The 20367-nt window shown below is 44.8% G+C and overlaps 1 protein-coding gene across 1 annotated transcript; it reads right to left on the bottom strand.

The window, feature by feature from the left end:
• Positions 1-4288: 4288 nt before the first annotated feature.
• LOC131330302 (short-chain dehydrogenase reductase 3b-like) lies at positions 4289-18706 on the bottom strand. The gene is made up of 3 exons (XM_058363846.1): positions 18512-18706; positions 16604-16837; positions 4289-5093 (listed from the first exon to the last, which is right to left on the bottom strand). Exons 1-3 carry the CDS (start codon positions 18619-18621, stop codon positions 4499-4501), a joined length of 939 nt encoding a protein of 312 aa, XP_058219829.1. The 5' UTR covers positions 18622-18706; the 3' UTR covers positions 4289-4498.
• Positions 18707-20367: the final 1661 nt, after the last annotated feature.

Raw genomic sequence — 20367 nt, 5'->3', positions numbered from 1 at the left:
GGCAGAGGCGAGAGGTTTTGGTCAAAAAGAAAAAGAAAGGGTTGCACGGTTTTTGTTTTTGTCATAGGCAAGTTGATAGTTTTTCTGGCAACCCACGTTATTTTTCTTCTTTCTTCTTCTTTGAACGTTTGGTTTGATTTTAAGGTTACGTTCACATCATATCATTCATCCATTTACTGTTCGTGATTCTTTGTGTCGTTTACTATTGTGGCCGAATCTTTTGGAGATTGATTCGGAGCCGGTTGAATTCGGAGATCGGGCGTGAAGTCTGTGGTGCATCTATTGGATCTTGAAGAAGCTCTGAGAGCATTGGAGATTGGCCACCTCCATCGCCGCTATCGAACAGAACCACATGCGCGAATTCTTCCCCATCATCTCAAAGCTCTGAGATCGCCTTGACTGGCTCAATGCCGTCCGTAGCTAGAACCTTGTCCAAATCCAGCCGTCTATAGATGTACGTTCCGATGACCAGGGGGTCGGGTTGCAGAGTCCGGAATCAAGAGGTTGCAGAACATGGTCCGATCTAGAGTTGATTTGGAGAAGAGAAGGTTGGGTTGTCTGATCCGACACCGCCAGTGGGTTTCTTTTTTTGTTCTAGTTTTTTTGCCATAATGTCCTGTTTGCGGGTGTTTCTCCCCTTTGGGGGTCTTTCTAACCATTTCGGGTGTAGTGTGTTTTTTTATTTTTTTTGATGTTGGTGGTGTGAGTTTTACATGAGGTATTGTAATTTAGTTTGTAAGAGTTTGGGGTACGGTATAGGCCTTTTCTCGTTAGAGCCTATCCACTTGGTTGGCTATTCTCTCCTTGTCCAAGTAAGGAAGAATATTCCCTTTGATGTTCTCTCTTGGTTATCAAGAAAATTTCTAAATTTTTGGCAAAAAAAAAAAGAATTTTCTAGCCAAAGGTTACCTTTGTGTATGTGTTTGTGTGTTTTTTATGCTTTCAAGTTGCATGTGTCTCACTCGCATATATATTTTTGCTTAGTTTTTCCGTGACAAAAAGGGAGAGAGTTTATATGGTCATGCGTTGGGGAATTGTCGAGAGTGATGTGTGTCGTTGAGTCTTGCATAAAGATAGAGAAATTTTGAGTGCTATCGTTCATTTGGGGAGATATTTATATGGGGAGATATATTTTATTGATGAATCGCTGGTCTAGTTTTCTTCTATTGGATATAATGTTGTTTTGTCGTTTATTATTAAATTATGCTGACCCATTCTATTTTTCGAAACATATATTTTGGCGCATTACACAGCATATCATGCATATTATTTCTAAGATTAGAAATTTTATTCATGCACAGCATATTTGCATCATTAAAAGTTTGTTTTATAGTGGTGTGGACGACACCTTTTGAGTTTTGAGTTTAATAGATTTTGATTACACATGAAGGAAAGAAAGGAGTGCACCACTGTTTGTTTTGTTTTCTCCTGGCAGAGGCGAGAGGTTTTGGTCAAAAAGAAAAAGAAAGGGTTGCACGGTTTTTGTTTTTGTCATAGGCAAGTTGATAGTTTTCTAGCAGCCCACGTTATTTTTCTTCTTTCTTCTTCTTTGAACGTTTGGTTTGATTTTAAGGTTACGTTCACATCATATCATTCATCCATTTACTGTTCGTGATTCTTTGTATCGTTTACTATTGTGGCCGAATCTTTTGGAGATTGATTCGGAGCCGGTTGAATCCAGAGATCGGGCGTGAAGTCAGTGGTGCATCTATTGGATCTTGAAGAAGCTCTGAGAGCATTGGAGATTGGCCGCCTCCATCGCCGCTATCGAACAGAACCTCATGCGCGACTTCTTCCCCATCATCTCGAAGCTCTGAGATCGCCTTGACTGGCTCGATGCCGTCCATAGCTAGAACCTCGTCCAAATCCAGCCGTCTATAGATGTACGTTCCGGTGACCAGGGGGTCGGGTTGCAGAGTCCGGAATCAAGAGGTTGCAGAACAGGATCCGATCTGGAGTTGATTTGGAGAAGAGAAGGTTGGGTTGTCTGATCTGACACCGCCAATGGGTTTCTTTTTTTGTTCTAGTTTTTTTGCCATAATGTCCTGTTTGCGGGTATTTCTCCCCTTTGGGGGTCTTTCTGACCATTTCGGGTGTAGTGTGTTTTTTTTTTTTTTTTGATGTTGGTGGTGTGAGTTTTACATGAGGTATTGTAATTCTGTTTGTAAGAGTTTAGGGTACAGTATAGGTCTTTTCTCGTTAGAGCCTATCCTCTTTGTTGGCTATTCTCTCCTTGTCCAAGTAAGGAAGAATATTCCCTTTGATGTTCTCTCTTGGTTATCAAGAAAATTTCTAAATTTTTGGCAAAAAAAAAAAAGAATTTTCTAGCCAAAGGTTACCTTTGTGTATGTGTTTGTGTGTTTTTTATGCTTTCAAGTTGCATGTGTCTCACTCCGATATATATTTTTTTGCTTAGTTTTTCCGTGACAAAAAGGGGGAGAGTTTATATGGTCATGCGTTGGGGAATTGTCGAGAGTGATGTGTGTCGTTGAGTCTTGCATAAAGGTAGAGAAATTTTGAGTGCTATCGTTCATTTGGGGAGATATTTATATGGGGAGATATATTTTATTGATGAATCGCTGGTCTAGTTTTCTTCTATTGGATATAATGTTGTTTTGTCGTTTATTATTAAATTATGCTGACCCATTCTATTTTTCGAAACATATATTTTGGCGCATAGTTTTTGTTGAGCTATCTTTGCAGGTATTGGAAGTGCAACTTAAGTTTCACTGGATAGACTTAGTTTAGGCTAGTGTTTATTTCTTTCAGTTGTATTTTTCCGTTATGGTTTATTGCAATCGGTTTTGTCCCGAAAATGCCAAAGGGGGAGATTGTTAGATATTTTGGCACTTTCCGGGGTTGTTCAAAACCTCCAATATTAGTGTCTTTGTTATTTCGACTCCATTTGATTGTAATGGGTAGGATAATTAGGGGTAGTGTCTCGCTCGATGCCCCTCCCCTTATCTACTCCAAATTGACTGCTACGGAATCGAGCCAATTGCGTGAAAGGTAAAAGCATTACACAACACATCAAGCATATTATTTCCAAGATTAGAAATTTATTCATGCACGTTTTTATTAAAATGCGGGACTCCCCTTCCCGATTGAATTTCGATGATCCGAGCTGCTCAAAGTGATCAGAACGTGATTTTAAGGGTCCCCGTGAGAAATCAGCAAGAAAAATGACCAGGAAGGGCTTCATCCGAGCAGTTTTCATTGAACGGTTCAAAAAAAACTGTTCGGATGACGCCCTTCCCGGTCATTTTTTTTGCTAATTTCTGGCGGGGACCCTTAAAATTACTTTCTGCATACATTGAACGGTTCGGATTTTCAAAATTTGATCGGGAAATGAAAGTCCCTCATTTTAACAAAATGTGGGATCCCTCACTTGAAAATTCCTATATATATATATATATATATATATATATATATATAATTATCGTTACGAGATTTTTCTTTGGAGTATAAAAAATAAAGATCCCACGTTTGCCTCTCTGGAAATTTGGTGAGATTTTGGTTTCCATATTTGCATCATTAAAAGTTTGTTTTATAGTGGTGTGGACTACGCCTTTTGAGTTTTGAGTTTAATAGATTTTGATTGCACATAAAGGAAAGAAAGGAGTGCACCACTGTTTGTTTTGTTTTCTCTCGACAGAGGCGAGAGTTTTTGGTCAAAAAGAAAAAGAAAGGGTTGCACGGTTTTTGTTTTTGTTTTAGGCAAGTTGATAGTTTTTCTGGCAACCCACGTTATTTTTCTTCGTTCTTCTTCTTTGAACATTTGGTTTGATTTTAGGGTCATGTTCACATCATATCATTCATCCATTTACTGTTTATGATTCTTGGTGCCGTTTGCTGTTGTGGCCAAATCTTTTGTAGATTGATTCAGAGCCGGTTGAATCCAGAGATCGGGCGTGAAGTCCGTGGTGCATCTATTGGATCTTGAAGAAGCTTTGGGAGCATCGGAGATTGGCGAGAATAGGTAAAGGCTTGGGTAAGGTTTTTACTATTTCGCAATCTATACTTCTTTTTGATTAATAGAATAAATCAATAGTGTTAGGCCTTGGTTTTGGCTTAGGGTTATTTAGGACCCTAAGTTTTTTCACGTAAATCGTGCGCCTCTCGTATCAATTTTATTTTACTGCCCTACTTGAGTTTAGGTTTGGATTAATCGATAATCAACCCGTTCATCTATATTAATTTTTAATAAGTGAATTTACTTTCAAATTGGTAATTGTTTTTAACCAAAACTCCTATTCACCCCCCTCTAGGAGTAGTTTGAATGCTTCCGCATAATTTCACAATCAATAATCACATCACTGTTATATCGATAAATATTATTTTCTAGTAATAATAAAAGTGCATGATCTTATAATAGATCAAGAGCTAGCTTAAACTTGGTAAAAATGTAAACCAAGCAACTGGGAACGTACAACCCAGTATTATTTTCTCTTGGTAAAAAGGTAAATCAAGCAAGTGAGGATGTATCGATCAGTGCTGCTTAATTCTCCTTCATTAGCATCTGCGATACGATCATAGTGCTGGAATTATCAACAACAGTGAGACCCCCATCAACAGCTAAATTATGACCACTGACATAAACGGATGATTCATCAGAAGCGAGGAAGAGTGCAGCCTCTGCAATATCCTTTGCTTTCAATTCAACTCCTTTCAAGTTGGCCGCAACACTTGCTACTGCTTCAATTCCGCTCGCGGTGTCAATGCCCAGCTCTAACAACCACGATATCCCCAGGGGAGAGGGAACAAAGTAAGGAGAAACACAATTGACCCTTATCCCATGCTTCCCAAGCTCACTTGCAGCGGCTCTAACCAGACCCACCAAACCATGCTTCGCAGCAGTGTAACCGGCGTTACAAAACCCTCCTAGAATGGACGCCGAGCTGGCCGTGCAAATGATGGATCCCCTTACTTGTCTATTAACCATGGCTCGAGCAGCATGCTTTATGCACAATGCCGGTCCTCTTAGATTTACGGCCACGTTTTGGTCGAAGCCCTCCTCCATGTCCATGTCTAGGATGCTCTCCCATGAACTCATGATCCCGGCATTGCTGTACATGATATCGAGGGTGCCGTATGTAGCAGGCCGAGCAGAATGGCTCGTTCCATTCCGAACGTGATCTAGTAACCGTGGCCGAAGGTCGGCTACCGTGGCCGAGGGTTCCTCTAATTACGTCTTCTTTTATACTCCATTCCCTCTACCTGCTCGGGAAGGAGGATACGATCGTTTCGATAGCCGCCGAAGGTCCCAGAACATGCTCGGTGCCGAGCATGGCTTGGCCGACGGTCCAGCTCATCCGCGTCAGAACAGCATCCATGGCTATGATGATGGTCGTGACGTCATCTGAACGGTTATGAGAACAATGATGGTGGCACGTGAAGGTGCCAGCTCATCATGAAAACGGTTGCAAAACCCTAAACGTGATGCAACAATGACATCAGCCGACGCGTGTCGAGCGTTGGTGCAATCTTGGGGACCAAGCGAAGGGTTTCCTATAAATATCCCATTATGCCTTCTTGGAAGAGGTACGCACAAAGAAAAACCCTAGCTCCCAATCTTTAACTCTTCCTTGCAAGAAAACTGACTCTTGCACCGGAGGGCCATCCCGGAGAACCTCCGGTGTGGTCTCTTAGTCGTGCTTCGTTTTGCAGGACTGGGAGAAGGAGACGAGAGCTAACCTCGAACCACCATTCAAAAAGGACGAACCACCTAACATGGAGCCCCACAATTTGGTGAACCCGACGTGAACCTTGATTTTCAGATCCACGGCGGCTCCTCCACCACCAGTCTCCTCCTAAGAAAAATGGGCGGAGCACCACCACCACCTCCTCTCTTTCAACCCCTCAGCTCCTCTTTGCACATCACCTCTGAAACCGGTATCAACGCTGCCTCCCCATCTCACCCTCCTGGATTTACTCCTCCAGGCGTAAGCTCTTCCATCCAGCGTCCAGTGGGCCTAAGTGAAGATGCTCTAGCATACGTACAAATGCTAGAACAACAACAAGAACAGACCAACGCCGATGTAGCCATCCTACGAATGGAGATCGAAAAGATTAAGGCCAAAGAACTTCCAACAGTTTCCCACTCTGGATCTCAGGGTCGGCGCCGGAAAGGAAATTTGCCGCCCCCTCCACCTTTGGGTACTGATGCACGGCCAAAAAGAATCTCAGTCCACGACCGCCTGGACCCACCATTGACAGACCATCGAACTGGGGACAGCGCTCGCCTTAGGCAGCAGCTCTCACCAGTTCATAAACGTCTCGGCAATGGTGCGGGACATACGGGCAGAGAAGGACGACGAGAGGGGAGCCCGCATACTGTCTTCTCCAGTTCATCGGCTGGAGACGAATACTCCCAGGGCTCCCAAAGCTACGATACCGTGGAATTCCAAGACAACGATCAGGCTCTCATCCCATACAAATTCGAACGACGAAGAAGCCGAACGCCGAGAAGAAACGGGAAAGGACCCCAGAGCCATCGGATCGAACAGAATGAAGTCCCTCGGGAAAAGGCCTATGAAGGACGAGCAACTAATTCAGTCAGCGCTCGGAGGCTAAACCGTGAAAGAAGCGTAAGTGTCGTCGTTCGGCAAGACGATCGCCCTAGCCGACGAAGAGTTTACCATACCGAAAATCTTCCAGATGAAGACTACGGGAAGGTCACAATAGAAAAGAGGGAGAGGCGGCAGGATGAGAACGAACGAAAACAAAGAGAACAGGAATGCCGAGCATCAAAGAAGTCTCGAAACGCTCGGGAAGGTCTTCCCCCTCGGCCAACCCACGAGTACCAATTGAAAAAGCTGACAGAATCACCCTTCTCGGCAAAGATCCAAGCCACCTTGCCAAAGCCAGGTCTACATCTTCCAAAATTCCAGAAGTTCGATCCCAGCACGACCGAGGCATACACCCATCTCATCAGCTACAGAAGCACCATCTCATGCGTCACCGACGATGATGCCATCATGTGCAAAGCATTCCCCTCAAGTCTTGGGCGCCTCGGCTTGCTTTGGTTCAACCAATTGGAGGCTGGATCGATCCATAGTTTCAAAGAGCTTGAAAGAGCTTTTAACTATCGGTTCATCACTAGCAACAAGCAAGCTAAGGAAGAAGATGCCTTATCCCAGATGAGAAAGAGGCCCGGCGAGACGCTTCGGAAGTATGCCGAACGTTACTGGCAGCTGTTTAACGAGATACCCGGTGTTGATCAATACTGGGCGGCAAGGAATTTTAAGAATGGTTTGGAAACTGGAAGCAAGATCTTGGATGAGCTGGCAATAAGGGCGCCTCATGGAATGAATGAGCTAATGAGGACGGTAGAGCAGTTCTGTTCCTACGAAGAGTTCCTCGCCGAGCGAGAACTCCAAGGAGGACAAAACTCAATTATACCTCAAAGCCTTCATGTCCCCACGCCCCAAATCGCACCACCGAAGCCTGTGGTCGCTGTCCAGCCAAAGAAGCAGGTCAACACAGTCAAGGTGGCAGACAAAAAGGGGCCGAAAGCTCATGACTATGTGGCTGAAACTACGGTTTTCAAAGAGCCAATTTATTTCCTCCTCCGTACGATAGAGAGGGAACCGTTCTTTGTCTGGCCGAACCCTCCCAAATTGAACACCGAAGAAGGAAACAATAACAATCGGAAGAGATGCTCGTACCATAATGAGCTCGGTCATTACACCACAGCTTGCGCTCCCTATAAGACACTTTTGGAAAATCTGGCGGCACAAGGACTTCTTGACGATCATATCGATTGGACAAAGACGCCGAGGAGACAGCCGAACGCTGTCGGACAAAACCTTATTCCGCGACCAGTCGGAGTAATCAACGTTATTCATGGATCAACAACAAAGGAGGCAGCAAGGCAGCTTCGGCAAGAGCTTGTCAAAGCTGAGAAAGTTACCCAAATTTTTTCCATCAATCGTGCTCCAAAAAGGGTCAAAATGCTTGAGCATCCTTGGTCAATCACATTCACCGAGCAAGATTTACAGCGTGTCCAAACACCCCATAGCGACGCTCTGGTGGTCACAATCCAAATCTCAACTCACTCTGTCAAAAGGGTGTTGATTGATCAAGGAAGCTCAGCAGAAGTAATGTACCTGTCTCTCTTTAAGGAACTCAAAATTCCTGAATCGTGCCTTCTCCCCGCTGAAGTTCCTCTGATCGGATTCAGTGGCACTCCCGTTTGGCCTCTTGGACGGATTACCCTCCCTGTTGTTACAGGCTCGGTTGCTTCTAATTTAGAGTTTGTCGTTGTGGACGCGCCGAGCCCATACAACGCGATCCTCGGCCGAAATTGGCTTCATTCAATAAAAGCCGTCGCCTCAACCTACCACCAGGTGGTCAGGTACATCGGCGCCAACGGTAGACAAGAAGACCTATTTGGAGATCAATTACAAGCCAGACAGTGTTACGTCTCGGCCATTGGAAGGTCATCATTCACCAGAAGAGTACATTGGGTTGAAGTCCCTGACAAACCTGTTCTTGAAGACGTCGGATCTCTTCCTGAAGAGAAATCAGTTGAGGATCTTACCAAATTCCCTCTTAACGAAGATGCATCACGTTATTTCATGCTCGGCGCTGGTCTATCCCAAGCCGAGAGTGAAGAAACCTTGCAGTTCCTAAAAAGTAACATCGAAGTTTTTGCATGGACCCCGTACGAAATGCCAGGCATTGACCCAAAGCTTATCCAGCACTCCCTCAAAGTTTCAAAATCAGCAAAACCTGTAATTCAAAAGCCTCGGCGGTCAGCCAGCATTCATGCCGACGCAGTTAATGAGGAAGTCGGCAAACTCCTCGAGGCGGACGCCATCAAAGAAGTACAATACCCCACTTGGCTCGCAAACCCTGTGGTGGTGAAAAAGAAGAATGGAAAATGGAGAGTTTGCGTGGACTACACCAACTTGAATGATGCTTGTCCGAAAGACTGCCTTCCCCTTCCAAAAATTGATCAACTGGTAGATGCAACAGCGGGTCATGCTCGGCTGAGTTTCTTGGATGCTTACCGAGGTTACCACCAGATAGCCATGGATCCCGACGACATGGAGAAGACGGCATTCATCACACCCAGGGGCCTCTTCTGCTACCTAGTTATGCCGTTCGGCCTTAAGAATGCTGGTGCCACATTCCAAAGAATGGTATACTTGTTGTTCGGAATCCTCATCGGCGAAATCATGGAAGCTTATATCGACGATATGGTGGTGAAAAGTCTCAAGGCTGAGAATCACCTCTCTCATCTTGCCGAAGTCTTTGCAATCTTGAAGAAGCACAAGCTACGGCTTAACGCCGACAAATGCGCCTTCGGAGTCAGCTCAGGGAAGTTCCTCGGCTACTTGGTTACTCGGCGCGGTATCGAGGCAGATCCGAACCAGATCCTAGCTATTCAGCAATTAAAACCACCATCCACTCCTCGGGAAATTCAGAAGCTCACTGGGATGGCAGCGGCTCTCAACAGGTTTATCAGCCGCTCGTCGGATAAGTGCCATGTCTTCTTTCAAACGCTTAAGAAGCAAAGCCGACGAAGTTTCAAGTGGACGGAAGATTGTGATGCAGCCCTTGCCGAGCTGAAGTCTTATCTCAGTTCGGCCCCTCTCCTTGTCAAGCCGGTAGCCTTCGAAACTCTTCATCTCTATCTAGCTGTCTCTCCACACGCTGTTAGCTCGGCACTTGTCCGAAGGGAAGGCCTTGAGGACCAACCAATCTACTTTTCTAGCCGAACCTTGCTCCCGGCACAAACTAGATATCTGCCACTGGAGAAGCTTCTTCTAGCATTGGTTACAGCAGCTCGGAAATTGCTCCCTTATTTTCAAGAGCACCCCATCATTGTTCTCACGGAGTTTCCACTTAAGAACCTCTTGAGGAAGGCTGATCTATCTAGCAGAGTATCTCAATGGGCGGTCGAATTAGCAAATTTTGATATCCACTTTGAGCCTCGAACTGCAATCAAGGCACAAGTATTGGCAGACTTTATTGCTGAATTCACCCCTGGAAGCCCGGACGAGGAAACACTGGTAAAGCCTAATTACGGGATGCTGGAACAACAAGAGGCTCGGAAAGTTTGGAACTTATTTAGCGGAGACGTTTGGAAGTTGCACGTGGACGGGGCATCCAACAGCAACGGCTCGGGCGCAGGGGTCGTTCTTGTAAACCCTTGTGGCGTCCTTCATGAAAGTGCTATCACAATCAACTTCCAAGCTACAAACAACGAAGCCGAATATGAAGCTCTGCTTGCTGGTCTCCGAGCCGCGGCTAGTTTACAAGTTGAAGATCTACAAGTATTCTGCGACTCTCAGCTGATCGTCAATCAAATAACAGGTGATTATGAAGCTCGGGACCCAAGAATGATTAAGTATCAGGCTACCGCTCTAGAGCTAATCCGAGGGTTCAAAGGATTCCGAATCGAACAGATCAACAGAGAGAACAACGCTCATGCCGATGCTCTTGCTAGTCTTGCCTCGGCAAGCAAAGCATCTGAATACCGACATATCAGCCTCGGCGAGATCCTTGAGCCGAGCTTTGAAGTATCGGAAGAAGTATACAACATTTCCCTCGGCCCAAGTTGGATGGATGAAATCATCTCATTTCTCAAAGATGATACTCTTCCCTCTGACAAAAAGGAGGCCCACCGTGTACGCAGCAAAGCAGCCTACTACTGGATCTCTGAGCTCGGCCAACTATACAGGAAAAGCTTCACTGGGCCATACCTTCGGGTAGTTCACCCAACCGAGGTCCCGATTATTTTAACCGAGCTCCACTCTGGCAGCTGCGGTTGTCACTCTGGCGGCCGTTCCCTATGTCAAAGAGCTCTAAGTCAAGGATACTTTTGGAAAGGAATGAAGAAGGATTGTGAAGAAGTGGTCAGAAGGTGCAAGCCTTGCCAACTTTTCTCCCCCATACCAAGGCAGCCCGCTCAGTCACTCCAACCTATCACTAGTCCATGGCCCTTTGCTCAGTGGGGCTTGGATATAGTAGGCAAACTTCCAACTGCCCCTGGGGGCTTCAAGTTCTTGATCACTGCAACGGATTACTTCTCCAAATGGGTGGAAGCCGAACCGTTAGTCACAACTACCGAAACTGACGTTCGGCGATTCGTTTGGAAGAACATTGTCACAAGGTTCGGCGTGCCTTATGCTATTGTATCGGATAACGGCTCACAATTCGTCGGTAAGGAATTAACTGGACTCTGTGCTGAATTTGGAATTAGATTCTTCAATTCAACCCCATCCTACCCCCAGGGCAACGGCCAGGCCGAAGCCACTAACAAGACTGTTTGCGCTGGCATCAAACGTCGGCTGGACTCTAAACGAGGAAAATGGGCCGAAGAACTTCCTAGGGTCCTCTGGGCCTACCGCTCCACCCCCAGACGCTCTACCGGCCAAACTCCCTTTGCAATGGCTTTCGGCATGGAGGCTGTCATACCACTGGAATCGAAGTTCCCGACCCTGCGCACCGAAACCTTTGATCTAGAATCTAACAATGATGCAGTGGCAACCGAGCTAATCTTAGCCGAAGAAAAACGAGACGATGCTCAGCTCAAGTTAGCCAACTATCAGCAAGAAGTCGCTCGGGGCTACAATCGAAGAGTAAGGCTTAAGAAGTTCAGAACCGATGACTGGGTCTGGAGGAAGGTTGTCCGAGCCAATCAAAAGACAAAATTCAAACCAAATTGGGAAGGACCCTACAGGGTGATTAAAGAGGTCGGCAATGGCTCGTACAAGTTAGAAGACAAAGATGGAAGGGAAATTGAAAATCCTTGGAATGCTCTGAACCTCAGGAAGGCCTACCTCTGAACACTCTCGTCGGTCGCACTCTATCACACCACCTATCAAGTCTATTACTTTTCCCTTACCAAAGTGCTGTACTTGTCTTGGCAGTCTTTTTAATGAAAAGTATCTCCTACTTCTGGAGTATCAGTGTTCTTCATATTTGATTACAATGATTCAAAATTTCAATCAGTACAAGCTCGGTATTCTAAACAGCTACAGCTACGTTCGGATTTCTTTACTGCAAACACGATTATGGCTCGGATAATTCGATTTCCAGCCACAACTCGATTAAACAAATTGGTTCGGCGATGACCACCCTTAGAACATTTACTTAACATATTGCCTTGGTACAAGGCTGGCATTTTGAGCCGAGCCTTATACCAGCATTGGGGCTGTTTCAAGTAAATCATAAACAACTCGGACAACTTAAAGTCCAAACAGAAAGCAATAGATGAACTCGAAAGTTTATCCTTAGTACGGCTATGTTCATAATTTGACTTGAACTAAATGGCCACATCAAACAATTACTCTACCTATTACCTTGGCATAAGACTGGCATTTTGAGCCGAGCCTTAAACCAAAGTAGGGGCTATCATGAGTAACTATCAAAACTTTCAAAGCAAGCCAAGGTTGCTTAACCTTCGGCAGCCAAAATCAGAAAATATTTCTAAGGCATGAAGAAATATTCAGTGCAATAACAAAGTTGAAAATTTTTCTAAGTCATTAAAACACAAACTTGAACTTGAAATTCAGAATCTCCTACCAAGAGGGCTCGGCTTAGTAAAACGTTCGATGCCGACCCCCTTTAAACTATTACATCTGGCATGGCAAAATCCCAAATGTTCGGTACCATCCAGTCCAAAAGCATAGTTCAAAATACTTTGAAAACAAAATAAAAACCTAGGGGAAATCCTAAACTGGGGTATCTTGAGCAGCCTTGTTTTGAACCTCGGCATGGCTCTCATCTCCTCCAGCCTTCTCCTGAGAATTTGCCACAGCCGCTTCAGCCATCTCTTCATCTTCATCGTCATCTTCAGGAGGCAACGGTAGGCACTCATCCTCGGTATACGGAAGCTCCAAATCAGGCACGGTCGGCTCCGGAAGTTGCTTTAGAAAGCCAGAATCGGCCTGAATGGCCATTACAGCAGCCATCGCCTCGGCTCCTGCAACATAACCCAGCTTGAAGAAGTCAGGAAGCCGAGCCTCGAGCTCGTCATTCACCATCTTGTGAGCAATCTGGGTGTACTCCAGCGCGGCTCGGTTTATTCCGGCCTCATAGCCTTTGGCGTCGGCAGCCTTGAGCTTCTCTTTTTCTTCTGTCCTCATCCGAGCAACATTGGCCTCGGCAGCTGCCTTAATGTCGGCAAGCTCCTTCTTCAGCTTTTCCACCTCTGCTTCAGCATCCTTTGATTGCTGATCAGAGATCCTCCACTTGGTTCGGTAGGAATCTCGATCAGACCTGTATCGCTCTCGCTCGGCAGTAACTTTGGTGGCCTTGTCATATGCTTTCAAGGCAGCTTGCCCAGCCTGGCAATAATACAGAAGAAAAGACTTTCACTAAGAGGTTCCACTGTTAGTTGACAATAAACAAAGCAGAATGCAAATGATACCTGCACCAGATGAGAACACATCTCACCAAGACCCGGAAGAAGGTCGGTTGGAACTTGATCGTAATCCCTCGGCAAAGCCAGCCCTCTCAGAAGTGTGATAGTAAGGTTCGGCTCCTCCTTAACCGAGTCATTGTGAAGCAGAACCCTGCCATCAGGCATAGTGTATGAAGGGCTGAATTGGCGAAGGACAGCGGCCTCGGTGGCTGGATCAGTAAGATCAATGTGGGGTTCAACCAAATTCCCCTGATCCTTTGTTGAAGGGGCTTGAAGAGTGTCAAGAGGCACGGGTTGTGAGATGGTCGGCAGAACAACGTCCTCTGACGTCTTCTGTCTCTTCTCCCTCTGGCTTTGCTGCTCGGAAGAGCTTCGGCTTCGGCCAGGATTAGCCGTCTTCGTTGGAATCGCAGGCCTTGGAATGTTCCTTCTTGACATATCTTCGAAAGCGGGCTGGGGAAGTTCGGCAGAATCAAACGGAGTAAGCCACTCCTCTGCTGTAAATCCGATCTTCGGCAATCTCACCCCTCCTTGTTGCCTCTTCTTTCGGAGTCCGACAGAAAAGGAATCTCCTCTCTTCTTTTGAACAGCCTCGGCAGCGGGAGCACTGGATGTCTTCTTCTTGCTCTGAGCTACCTCCTTTCCTTTCTCCTTCCTCCTCAGCACACCTTTGTAGGAGGGTCGGTAATCAAGAAGGGTCGGAGCGTGTCGACAAACCTGGGCAAGCAGCGTCTCGTTTTCCTTCTCCCGAGAGTTGGTGTTGAGTACCTTGGAAATAGGGCCGAGCTCTGCAAAAAAACGTAGCAATTCAAGAAATACCCAAAGCAGAAGAGAAGAGAAAATAAAGCGTAATAGATAACTTAAGCACGTTCGGTCAAGTTACCTCTTGTATCAGCCACTTTTGGAACGGCGAACCGACGAAGTCCGTCGCCGAACTCAAAGTTTCCATGCACTTCAAGGTAAAAGTCAGCCCATTTGTCGGTGTCCGAGAGACCGTCTATCAGAGGCTGCTTTTTGGGACGCGTCGACAAATACCGACGGCCAGATTTCCCGTGTCTGGACATGGTATATGTGAAAAAGAGGTCCGTCGGGGTAAAGTCTAAATTGTGACTCTCGATCAAGGCAATCACCGACATAATGATTCGGTAACTGTTGATTGCAAGCTGGTGGGGTGCTAAACTAAATTTCCAAAGAATTTCCCTAAGGAAGGGGTGAATGGGGAACCGAAGCCCGGCCTCACAAATGGCCATTAAAGGCACGGTTATATGTTCGGGACGGTGATCCCTATGGTCTTTTATGTCTGTGCTTCTGACTCTATGAATCAGAACATCCTCGGGAATGTTGTATTTCGTTCGGAAAGCTGCATACTCTCCAGGGCTGCCGCTGAAATAATGAGCATAGGGACATAACAAGCCCTTGTCGAAAAGGTCGGCATCGCTTACAACCGATGTCGAAGCCTCGGCTCCTGACATAAGCCTTGACTTGGCTTCTTGACCCACTTGTGGGTCGGTTTCGGATTGGGTTTCTGGAGAGAAGCTTATCTCAGGCTCCGTAAGGAAGTCGTCGGCAGCGTACTCATAATTTCGCTCGGCGTTGGAATCGTCGGACACAGGAGAAGTTGCCGACATCCTTGTTGAAGAAGATACTACCGCTCGGCTATTCCTCAACCTACGCCACTCGATGAGTTCGCTGAGGAACTGACGATCGGATTCGGTTTCCGAGCAACCCGAGTCTGAAGACACGTCGATGACCTCGTGAGCCAGACCTAGGAAAAGAACAAAGGGGAGTTAAGCTATTGAAATATTCGTCGGCAAATGAAGCCGTTTGGAAGTTCGGTTCATCTTATCGGCTCACGAGTCATATTCTGATCTATACTGGGCTCGGTACTCCTACAAAGACTCCCTACGTTCGGCAAAATAAGAGTGTTGGGGAACGTTCGGTAATTTACCCCAACAAATAAATCGTTCGGCTGAGCCCCAGATGTCCTATGGGGGCTCGGAAGAACAGGATGAGTTCAGGGATGAACATCATCGTTCTCCCCAGAAATCCACTATTCACTAAGTACAAAAAACCCCAGAGTCATCCCAAAAACCCAGAAAATAAGCATGGAAAGCAAGAGAAAGAGTAAAACGATAAGAATCGATGACATACCTGGAGATTTCAGTTGATTTGGGGCTTGAAGTTGAGGATTTGGATTCAAGCTGAGCTCTGGAACGGAAACGAAGAGAGAGAAGGTCCAAGCGCTAGAGAGAGAAAGTGCAGAAGAACTTTCTCTCTCCTCCCTCACCGGTATTTATAGACAAAGCAGGCCTTTTCGAATTTCCCGCCCATCATTTCACCGCCGAACCCTTCGCCAACCTCTATGTGACACGTGGCGACTGAAGCCCTAACCCATGCCAGCCGTCTCCTCGTCTGCCTAGATGTCTTTTCAACTGACACACCCGTTCGAATACTCGACAGCTGTTACCCAATGTGGGGCTCGGATTCTTCTGCCGAAGGCTAAAGCTCGGCCAAGTTTTGAATCAACCCATACCGAGTGAAAAGCTTCGGCACGGGTTGAGGGGCTATTGTAGCAGGCCGAGCAGAATGGCTCGTTCCATTCCGAACGTGATCTAGTAACCGTGGCCGAAGGTCGGCTACCGTGGCCGAGGGTTCCTCTAATTACGTCTTCTTTTATACTCCATTCCCTCTACCTGCTCGGGAAGGAGGATACGATCGTTTCGATAGCCGCCGAAGGTCCCAGAACATGCTCGGTGCCGAGCATGGCTTGGCCGACGGTCCAGCTCATCCGCGTCAGAACAGCATCCATGGCTATGATGATGGTCGTGACGTCATCTGAACGGTTATGAGAACAATGATGGTGGCACGTGAAGGTGCCAGCTCATCATGAAAACGGTTGCAAAACCCTAAACGTGATGCAACAATGACATCAGCCGACGCGTGTCGAGCGTTGGTGCAATCTTGGGGACCAAGCGAAGGGTTTCCTATAAATATCCCATTATGCCTTCTTGGAAGAGGTACGCACAAAGAAAAACCCTAGCTCCCAATCTTTAACTCTTCCTTGCAAGAAAACTGACTCTTGCACCGGAGGGCCATCCCGGAGAACCTCCGGTGTGGTCTCTTAGTCGTGCTTCGTTTTGCAGGACTGGGAGAAGGAGACGAGAGCTAACCTCGAACCACCATTCAAAAAGGACGAACCACCTAACATGGAGCCCCACACCGTACTTTTCGATAGCGAAAGCCACAGTTTCTTCCACCTGCTTCTCCACCGTAACATCGCAGTTCTTGTAAATAGCTCTGTCGACATCAGGGCCTGCTATGGAAGCCACCACTTTGAGACCCAATTCCTCTTGAATGTCAGCCACTACCACAAAAGCTCCATTCTCCACGAATAGTTTTGCAGCTGCCTCCCCAATCCCACTGGCTGCTCCTGTTATTATTGCAACCTTCCCTTCTAATCTGAAACCAAACGTAAACATAATTATTAAGAAAAAAAAAAACTCCACAACTAGAAGCCTCCCATGATCTGCATGCCTAATACTAGGATCTGCCTCATTATTTTTTTTTAAATTTTTTTTCTCAGAAATTTTTTTTTTATTAATCTATATAAACGATTACAAAGATTAAACGGAACAAAGGCACACCGGCAAAAGCAAGGCCGGCTTATGGCCAAGGCAGGGGAAGCCTATGCTTCCGGCCCCCCAAAAAAGTTAAAAACGAGGGCTTTCAAAATTTTAGGATCCCTATATATATATATATGGCCCAAAAAAAAATTGCACTTGCCTTCTTTACACAAAATAGGTCCAATTGAAATTTAGGAGCCACAAAATAGCCCCAAGTGGTGGAATTACTCATTAGATACACTAATGCGTTAAAAAAAAAAAATTAAGGGACGGTAGAAAGATATATTGTGCGGCCGATAAAAAAAGAAGAAGAAAGAAACGCAGCAAGCTGCAAACGCTTCATACTTCAAGCTTGAGGAATCCAAGGGAAGGGAAGACAATGATCGACGACCATGGACGGCAAATATATACTTGCATATGAAATTTCTTGAGGTCTCATTCAAGAGGTTCGCTTCCGGCCTCTAAAACTTATGAGCCGGCCCTGGGCAAAAGCCACCCAAGACTACCGAAAAAGGACGGCAAGACGCCAACCAAAGATCTACCTCATTATTACTATTAGGGTTGCAAAGAAATCAAGCCAATTGCAGGGTCGGCTCTGAGTTTTTGCATTCTTGATGCTAACATTTTAAATGAAGCCCTTTGTAAAAAAAATAAATTAATTAATTAAAGAATGACACTACATGTATTGGGAATATGTGATTATAAAAAACTGGATAATCAGTTCGAAAGATATTACTTAAACATCAATCCTCTCGCATTTGTAGCAACAAAACAGTAATTAAGCTCTCATAATCACGCTTATCTGCCATTCAATTTAAATGATAAAATTCCTAATCCATTCAACTTTCTTGCGACGCAATTGACAAAAGATAAGATTTATTCAACTTTAACTTAAAATCCTTTTTTTTTTCTTTCCAAAGCAATAGTAACTAGTAACCAAAATTGTCAACAGTATTCTATAAGCAATTCACCCATTTGGAAATACAATCATCCACTAGTTTCAAATAATTGAGCACGTATTATTATAGAGATATCATATGTTGATCATATTTTTTATGGACTTTGGTTTTTAGTTATTAGCCTTATTCAGTACTAGGCAATATTGATATGTTGGGATAACATAATAATTATCAAATTTGAGCTTGAGTTCGTCTTGTTTTGAATTTAATGAGCTTTGACGAGGTTGAGCTGACCCTCCAAAGTTTTAAACGAGCCAAATTTGAGCTTGAATTCAGCTCATTTGGTTCGTTAAATGAGTCGAAGCGAGCCGAGTCCAAGCTTCGAAAAGTCGTAATGAGCCGAATCAATTGTTCAAGCTCAAATTGAACCCGAGCACTAATATTTTACCGAGCTGAGTTCAGTCTAACATGATTCCGCTTGATTGGGCTCGTTGACAACCCAAATTGTTAGTGGGATTTTTCTTGGGTTTTTTTGGGGTAAGTGGCTAATTAATTAGTAGAGAGAGAGAGAGAGAGAGAGAGAGAGAGAGAGAGAGAGAGAGAGAGAGAACCTACTTGGCTTAGACATTATGATCGGGTGACTGATCTGCAAGGAATCGCTTGTGCAATGCAGCAGGACACGATGAATAAAACTATATAGAGTTGCAGTCTTGTGCTGCATGTACTGTATTTATAGGAGAAATTTTTGAGTGCCGGGTGGGTACTACGTGGCCGTGCTCACATGGTATCCGAGCATCCAGGCCATTCAAAATTGTGTTGGACAACCGAAATTGAAACCCTCTCTTTCCTCTCACCCCACCACTCTATCTCCTTTTTTCTCTCTTGAAATCTGAGTCATCTAAAACCGAAATAAACGGTCCGGATGCGCTGCTCGGGCACCACATGGTGCCCGCTCGTCACCCAAAAATTCCCCATATTTATAGGGTATGCCGTTGGCCTTGTGGGCACATTTTTGCCTTGATTTGAGTAGCTCATATCTTTTGACTTTCGAAACATTAAACTCCATAAATTCCACTTTTGCGGAAACTTTGGCTGCTATAGTTAAGTTCTAGCCCAGGGCCCCCAACTATTTGTGTATAGGGTTGCTTCCGCTAAGCTAAAAATTATGAACTATTTGTTGTAGTTATTTATGGTCAAATTATTTCAACTAAATTAAAAGTTGTAGAAAGTTTTTGGGTTAGTGGAAGAAAAATGCGTTCGATGCATTTTAGTTTAGTGAAAACAAGTACTACTTCACAAAAGTCAGAAAGTTGTAGCTAGTGCAAGAATTTTACTAGTGAAAACGGAGACTAAATGTACATCAGGATAGGAAAACATGCAATTTTAGCTACTTTGACTAGGAAAAGGGACAACTGCTCTGCAGCAGTCTCGGTAAACTCCAATGTAAAACACATCCGCCAAAAAACCTCGCTACCTATACCAAGGAACTATTCATTCGGTTTCCAATTTTTTATTCTTTTTTCCTCTCTCTCTCCAACAAAGAAAGGCTGGGTTTGGCGTTGTTGAAATCAATCGACTGCATTAATTAATGGAGGTCCGACAATCTGGGTTTTTCTCTCTACTATTCGCCGGAATCGATTTGGGTCCGGCGAAGAAACGAAGAAAGGCTGGGTCCGGCGATCTGGGTTTCTCTCCAAAGAAGAAATGAAGAAAGGCTGGATTTCTCTCTCTACTGTTCCCCGGAATCAAGCATTCAACGAAGAAAGGCTTGGGTCCGGTTCCGGCGACTTCGATCTCGAAGGAGGTTTAGGCTCTGTTTGGAACCTAGGGAAAGGAAAGGAAATCCATTGTTTGATTTGAAGAGAAATAGGGAAGAAAATAAGAATTTCAAGTGTAGTGAATATTAAACTTTCCCTCCTATTTCCCTTCCCTTTTATTTTCTTTTCTTTTCGTTTCCTTTCCCTAGGTTCCAAACAGAGCCTTACAGTATATAATATATATGAACGTATAATATATATATATATATATATATATACACACACGTATATATACTGTTTGTATTATTTTCTAATATTTAATTGATAGAGGGAAAATTATAAAGAGACTGTTGTGTGTGGAAGGGGGAAATGGATAGGTAAAATAGAAATCATACCTTTTTTAGTAGGTATTTTACCAAGTGTTGGTGTACATGCTCAGTAGACACACTAACCATCTTACAGTATTCGTATCAGCCTTACCAAATTTTGAATCAAATTAATCCTCAAAATCCACTTTTTTACTTTAACTAGTCATTTTTACATAATTACCCAAAATCAGACTCTTTGCTATCACTCTCAGGTCCAATTAAATATTCAAACTCACTCCATTAAATATTCATATCCATCCCAAAAGAGGAGAGAGAGAGAGAGAGAGAGAGAGAGAGAGACAGAGAGAGAGAGGGGAGAGAGAGAGAGAGAGAGAGAGAGAG

Source organism: Rhododendron vialii, chromosome 6a (genome assembly GCF_030253575.1).
Source record: "Rhododendron vialii isolate Sample 1 chromosome 6a, ASM3025357v1".
Lineage (NCBI taxonomy): Eukaryota > Viridiplantae > Streptophyta > Magnoliopsida > Ericales > Ericaceae > Rhododendron > Rhododendron vialii.
Note: the sequence above shows the minus strand (reverse complement) of the source record. Positions and strands in the feature narration are given on the sequence as shown.

Coding starts and splice junctions, on each gene's coding strand:
- LOC131330302 (XM_058363846.1), bottom strand. CDS start 18,621: ATGCAGCACAAGACTGCAACTCTATATAGTTTTATTCATCGTGTCCTG. Junction 16,838..18,511: donor ATAATGTCTAAGCCAAGTAG/GTTCTCTCTCTC, acceptor GTTTGGTTTCAG/ATTAGAAGGGAAGGTTGCAA. Junction 5,094..16,603: donor GTGGCTTTCGCTATCGAAAA/GTACGGTGTGGG, acceptor TCGGCCTGCTAC/ATACGGCACCCTCGATATCA.